This window comes from Leptopilina boulardi, unplaced genomic scaffold (assembly GCF_019393585.1).
Source record: "Leptopilina boulardi isolate dan_hultmark-lab unplaced genomic scaffold, ZJU_Lbou_2.1 LbouV2_193, whole genome shotgun sequence".
Lineage (NCBI taxonomy): Eukaryota > Metazoa > Arthropoda > Insecta > Hymenoptera > Figitidae > Leptopilina > Leptopilina boulardi.
The window spans coordinates 1,079,914-1,087,383 of record NW_026137744.1 but is presented as its reverse complement, the minus strand read 5'-3'; the positions used below and the strand labels follow the sequence as shown (position 1 = coordinate 1,087,383).

The 7,470-nt window shown below is 31.6% G+C and overlaps 1 protein-coding gene across 1 annotated transcript; it reads left to right on the top strand.

Annotated features, from left to right (window-relative positions):
- Positions 1–1,051: 1,051 nt before the first annotated feature.
- On the top strand, positions 1,052–4,925 carry LOC127277986 (uncharacterized). Its single transcript, XM_051299460.1, has 3 exons — positions 1,052–1,273; positions 1,509–2,361; positions 4,176–4,925. The coding sequence occupies exons 1-2, from the start codon at positions 1,090–1,092 to the stop codon at positions 2,354–2,356; spliced, it is 1,032 nt and encodes a 343-aa protein (XP_051155417.1). The 5' UTR covers positions 1,052–1,089; the 3' UTR covers positions 2,357–2,361; positions 4,176–4,925.
- Positions 4,926–7,470: the final 2,545 nt, after the last annotated feature.

The window sequence follows — 7,470 nt, the reverse complement described above, 5'->3', positions numbered from 1 at the left end:
AGAATTCAACACGTACACTGCAGGAAAGCGAGCATATGCAACAATCGATATTTTGACATGGTGGAAATTGAATGAAAAAAATTATCCAAATTTGGCACGCATGGCACGAGACTTTTTAGCCATTTCTGCATCTTCCCAACCAACAGAGCTCATTTCAACTCGCAGTTCAGTGACTGTTAAAAAACATCAGAATCGATTAACCGATAAAGAACTCAGATATTTAATGGGTCTTAATTCGTGGATCACTAGTTCTCTTACGCGAAAAATAAAATCCACAATAGAAAACTGAATATTTTTTTAAAAAATTGAAATATAATTAAATATTGTTAATTAAATTAAAATCTATTTTTTAAGTTTGCATTTTTATTATAATAAATTCTATTGAATTCAAAGAAAGTGTTTTTTTCTTCTTTAAACTAAAACAAATGAATGTAAAAAAATTCAAATATACTGAATTACACAAAATTAATAAAATATTTTAATAAAAATCTATATGAATTTATTATTTACAAATCAAAATATTTTTTAATTTTTAACTCTAGTGTTTTAAAAAAAAACTCTCCATTAAATTTGGTACATTTTTGTTCATAAAAAAAATTATTACAAAATTAGAGATCGAAGTGCATCACGAAATTTTAACTAAAATAAAAATAAACTTTTTTTTTGCTGTTAATCGATTAAATCATAATGAAATTTTTTTTATAAAGTAATTTTTATTTTAATAAGGGAACGTTCACATATGACGTCACGCATTAGGGGCGTACGGGGGGGTTCAGTTCCTTCGTGATGTCACGAAGTATGTTTACTACTTTTATAGTAGAATTTTGAATTTGATACCTTTTCCCGCGAATCGAATATCAAGGCCCTGTGATATTATTCTTGAAATATTTATTATTTTTCGCTCGTCTTCCTCAATAATTACACCCGGTAGTATTTCCTTATTTACACCCAACAGTACAAGTTTACAGCACCCAGGTATCAAATTCTCGAAAATCCCCACTCTGCCTCTCTTCGGCCGGTGTCCTCTCTGATTACCTCACTTCGTTATTTGTACCCGACAGAACAACACGAAAAATTTAATAAGTAGAAATGAAACGTGCTAAATACAATAATCGTGACCGTAACCAAGATCGATCTAAACATCACCGTGATCGTGCTAATAAGAAAAGAAAATTAGATGCTATTTTGGAAGAGGTGCGACGAATTAGAGATGATATCTCTAATTCTTCTAGTGCGAGTAAATACGACTCCTCGTCATCATCATCATCTGCAAGTAAGTAACAATCGATTTTCGCTATAAAATCAAAAAAAAAAAAAAAAAAAAAAAAGCCTCGCTATAGGTCCAGAAAAAATTACAATTATAAAAAGACTTCGCTATAAGTCTATACCTTATAATATTATATATATATATATATAATATTATAATTGTATACGAAAAAGTTACAATTATTCTCATAAAGTCTCGCTATAGACTTCAGAGACTCACTACATTAATTTTATTATTGTAGGCGATACTGAGGAAATGACACATTCTTCGGGCCCAACTGTGGAGACAAACAATGAACAGGACAAGGATAAAACCACAACAACCGAGGAAAACCCAAATATACTTATTGACCTGCTCGGCTCAAATCCCGATAATTTAAATAAACAAATTGACCCTTTACATGAGGAAATATGTTTGCGTTGGGATGTATACCTGAAACAAGGATTAAATAAAGAACAAAAGGAGGAATTAATGAAAAAATATCCAATTTTTGAAAACTGCAAACTGATGACACCACCTAAATTAAATGCAGAAATCCAACAATGCATGGATAATAAAGCCACACGACATGATCAATTTTTGGAGAAACTCCAACTTCAAACTGCCCATGCCCTATCAGCAACGGGAGTTGAATTAAATAGAGTTCTAAAGTCAGAAGATCAAGAAAAATCAAAAGAAACGTGTTCCGCCCTCGCAGACATTGGTCAACTGCTATGCAATATTCATCACGCTATCACTACAAGCAGGAAATACCAAATCCTGCCTTACTTAAATTATAATTCAAGAAAACTGATAGAAAATAGTAGTAGAGATGAATTCCTCTTAGGTTCAAAGTTTGCCGAAGATGTAAAAGCGACAGAAGCTGTTCAAAAAGTCGCAAAAGATTTAAAAATAATATCCAAAAAAAATTTCACAAACAAACCATCCACATCAAACCAACAACCACAATCGTCGGAATATAATTCAAAAAATAACAAAAAGCAACGAGAGCATTTAAACTACTCGCGACGTCGTCAGAGTCCGAAGAAGAAATTCAACAGGGATTATCATCAGAATCATCGCAGGCGGAGTCCAACCAGGAGACGTTAAATGAGGTAAGCTTTCACGCTGGTCGCTTAAAACATTTTTATAACAAATGGACACGTATTACTAAAAATAAATCCATTTTACAATGGATTCAAGGGATAAAAATCCCTTTCATTAAATTACCAAAACAAAACGTGAAACCAAATGTTATTATAAATTGTAATGAAAAAGCAGAATATGATTTTGCGATAAAAGACCTAAAAAATATGGGAGCAATTGTAGAAAAGAGGTCAAAGAAAAATGAATTTTTCTCCAGATATTTTATGGCTTTAAGACCTAATGGAAAATATAGATTTATTTTAAATTTAAAAAACCTTAACAAATTTATCCAAACAAATCACTTTAAATTAGAAGATTACAGGACGGCCTCTAAATTAATATCAGAAAAATGTTTCCTTGCTTCCATAGATATGAAAGATGCATATTATCTTTTGCCAATTTTCGAACCTCATAAAAAATACTTAAGATTCCAATATGAAAATAAAATCTTTGAATTTCAGTGCCTACCATTTGGACTTAATATTGCCCCTTATATATTTACAAAACTCCTAAAACCAGTAATTCAATACCTTCGCGAAAAATTAAACATTCTCTGCGTCATTTATCTGGACGATTTATTAATAATAGGGAAAACAAAAAAAGAATGCTCCGAATCAGTAAAACTTTCACTTAAAACGTTAACAAAACTAGGTTTTCTAATAAACTACAAAAAAAGTAGATTATCACCCTCTCAAGAAATAAAATTTTTAGGTTTCCTCTATAACAGTATAAACATGACCCTAACGTTACCCGATGACAAAAAACTCAAAATAAATAAATTATTAAATAAAATAAAAAACAAAAATTATTGTTTAATAAGAGATTTTGCAAGTTTAATCGGGAAATTAGTCGCAGCGTGCCCAGCTGTTAAATATGGTTGGGCACACATAAAAAATCTAGAACGAGCAAAATTCCAAGCTCTAAAAAGTGAACCCCAAAATTATAATAAAAAAATTCAAATACCTTCATACACACGTCAAGATTTAGAGTGGTGGTCAAATAATTTAAGCTCATCTTATCAAAATATGAAAACCCCAACAAACTTCGATATCGAGATTTATACTGATGCATCACAGTCTGGTTGGGGAGCATACGCGAACGGAATAGAAACAAAGGGGTTTTGGTCAAACGAGGAAAAGAACTTGCATATTAATCAATTGGAATTACGAGCAGCCTTTTACGGGTTAAAATCCTTTGCAAAAAATTATGAAGACTGCGCAATCTTATTGCGCATAGACAATAAAACAGCAATAGCTTGCATAAATAAAAAAGGAAGTGTTCAATTCCCAAAATTAAATAATATTGCAAATAAAATATGGCTTTGGTGCGAAACAAAAAATATAGAAATAATTGCGTCATATATTCCTACCAAAGACAATTACCTCGCTGACCGCCAGTCTAGATCCCAATTCATAGAAACAGAATATGCATTAAACGATAAAGTATTCGATATTATTTGCTCAAAATTTAATTACCCCACAATAGATCTATTTGCATCTATGCTTAATAAAAAATGCAAAAGGTACATATCGTGGGGTCCCGATCCTTACTCAGAAAATGTAGACGCATTCACTGTAAGCTGGCAAAACGAATACTTTTACGCGTTCCCCCCTTTCTCATTAATATCGCGAATATTAGACAAAATAATTCAAGAAAACGCGGAAGGAATATTAATAGTTCCCAATTGGCCCACTCAACCGTGGTACCCGCTTTTTCATAAACTTTTATGTACTAAGGCACTCTATTTTCAACCTCAATATGACTTAATTCTTTCTCCTTTCAGCCTGCCGCATCCACTATACAAATCACTTACCCTGGTTGCAGGGAATTTGTCAGGAAAAAATGGATAGAAAATAAAATTCCACAAAAAGCAATCCCTACTATGTTGAACTCTATTTCGGAAAATACATTGAAACAATATAATAGCGTTCTTAAAAATTGGTGGGAATTTTCAATTAAACACACACAAAATCCGTATGAATATAGTCTAGAAAAAATATCTAATTACCTTATAGAAATTTCAGAAAGAAAAATATCATATTCAAATGTTAACACTCATAAATCCGCGCTTGCCTTTTTATTTTCCATTAAATTAGAAGACGAAAAAGTATTAAAAAGAATACTCAAAGGAATATACAATAAAAAACCACCTACTCCGAAATACGCTTCAACATGGGATCCTAATCCAGTTCTATCTTTCCTGAAAAATTTGCATCCACTGCAGTCATTAAATCTTCGCCAAATTACTCTTAAACTAGCTATGCTTCTTGCGCTCACGACAGGTCATAGAGTCCAGACATTTTCTTTAATCGAATTAAAAAATATAGTAATATTAGATAATAAAATAGAAATTAAAATACCAGAAAAAGTAAAAACGTCAGGAAAAAATAGGTATCAACCGTTTATTGTCTTGCCATTCTTTCAAGAATGCCCTGAACTCTGTGTGGCATCAGTTCTCCAACACTATATGGAAAAAACTAAAAATTTACGTCCAGAAAACGAACGTTTTTTATTTATCACCTATAAAAAACCTTTTCATAGAGCCACAACTCAATCTATCAGCCGATGGTTGAAATCAACACTTTACGAAAGTGGAATAAATACAGAAATTTTCTCTGGTTATAGTACGAGACATGCGTCTACATCCGTTGCATATAGAAAAGGTGTTAATATAGAAACAATACGTAAAACTGCAGGGTGGACGCATGCTTCGGAAACATTTAATAAGTTCTATAATAAACCGGTTACTTCTTCACATTCAGAAGAATTCGCTAGAGCAGTTCTAAGCCTAAACTAATTGTAATTGTTCTTTTTTTTTCTTACCCATGTAATTGTTCAACAAAATGTACAAAAAAAAAAAAAAAAAAAAAAAATTTTTGTTTTTTTTTTCAAAAATTTTCTTCTTTATATAATTAAAAAAAAAAAAAAAAAAAAAATGTTCTATTATTCAAAAATATATAGTTTTCAATAAAACAAATAAATTGACATTCAGATCACCGAGTACAGATCTTTAAACATCTACCGGGTGTAATTATTGAGGAAGACGAGCGAAAAATAATTATAAAGATTGATCGACTTACCTGATAGGGAAGATCAATCGAAATTATTTGAGCTCGTCTTCCGAAAATAATTACACTCCCACCCTCCCATTCATATATCCCAAGTGATCTGAAAAAGAACGAATTCAAACAACGAAGTGAGGTAATCAGAGAGGACACCGGCCGAAGAGAGGCAGAGTGGGGATTTTCGAGAATTTGATACCTGGGTGCTGTAAACTTGTACTGTTGGGTGTAAATAAGGAAATACTACCGGGTGTAATTATTTTCGGAAGACGAGCTCAAATAATTTCGATTGATCTTCCCTATCAGGTAAGTCGATCAATCTTTATAATTATAATGCATAAAAACAATCTCTAAGAAAAAATTATTCATAAAAATTGACATTTCTAAAATAAAATTCATTTATTTCTTTTGTAAGAACATGTGACTGCAGTTCTACCACCCACACAGCACAACATCTTACACCAGGCGTACAGCAGGCTTACATGTAAGGTTTGTAAGGTAACATCGTAAGCCCATAGTAGACTTACAGTAAACCTAAAATGTCCGCCTTACAGTAAGCTTACATGGTAGGGTCGAGGTAAGCTTACATGGTAGGGTCGAGGTAAGCTTACACGGTAAGGTCGAGGTAAGCTTATGAGTAAAGGCTGTGGTAAGGTTATTATTAAGTTGTAAGGTTGAGGTAAGGTTGTGGTAAGCTTACAAGGTAAGGCAAGTTATATTCAAATAATAATATTAATAATAAATAAATATTCAATAAAAAAATTTTTCTTTTGCCTTATTCTATTTTGGGAACCTATCATTTCGCAGAAAGTTTTGAAAACAAATTTGGGAGGAGTAGGATTCGAACCCGGGACCGAAGTATATACCTAACAACCTAACCAACTGAGCTAAACGGGGAACTGACAATGAGAAAAGTAATCTTGCTTTTAAGGAGTTGATTATCTTCTTGGTTCCACTTTAAAAGTAAGATTACTTTTCTCATTGTCAGTTCCCCGTTTAGCTCAGTTGGTTAGGTTGTTAGGTATATACTTCGGTCCCGGGTTCGAATCCTACTCCTCCCAAATTTGTTTTCAAAACTTTCTGCGAAATGATAGGTTCCCAAAATAGAATAAGGCAAAAGAAAAATTTTTTTATTGAATATTTATTTATTATTAATATTATTATTTGAATATAAGTTGCCTTACCTTGTAAGCTTACCACAACCTTACCTCAACCTTACAACTTAATAATAACCTTACCACAGCCTTTACTCATAAGCTTACCTCGACCTTACCGTGTAAGCTTACCTCGACCCTACCATGTAAGCTTACCTCGACCCTACCATGTAAGCTTACTGTAAGGCGGACATTTTAGGTTTACTGTAAGTCTACTATGGGCTTACGATGTTACCTTACAAACCTTACATGTAAGCCTGCTGTAGGCCTGGTGTAAGATGTTGTGCTGTGTGGGCATGTGATCGACATAATTTAATTTTTTGACCGGATTTATAGAAAAATTCAAAATATAGATTAAGCTAAAATTTTGATAGTATAAAGTGTTAATATTTCTTAAAATAATTCTTATAAAATATTGGAAAACTGTTAGAACATCCGTACAATCCCGTCACTTCTCGCAATCTTTAAAAAAATTTTAAATTATTTATAATAATTATTTTAATAAATATCAATACTTTTACTAATCACTGTTTATTTTTATTATAAATTATTTAACATATATTCACAGACTTTCAGATTAAGGAGGATGGGGGCACTAACATAACCTCAAAACTGGCAAATGGGTTTTAATGCATACAAAAATTTAATAAAAATTAATTTCAAACAAATCATATTTTTATTATTATAATTTAATAATTTAAAGCGTTGTTTAAAGAAAAAAATTATAAACTTACGGTAAAGTTTAATAATTTAAGACATTGTTTTAAAAAAATATAGACTGATGTATAGTTTAAAAGCTGCAATAATCAGCTGCTAGTTTTAAAAAATTGCTGAGAAAAGATTAAAAATGAACTGCTGTGAG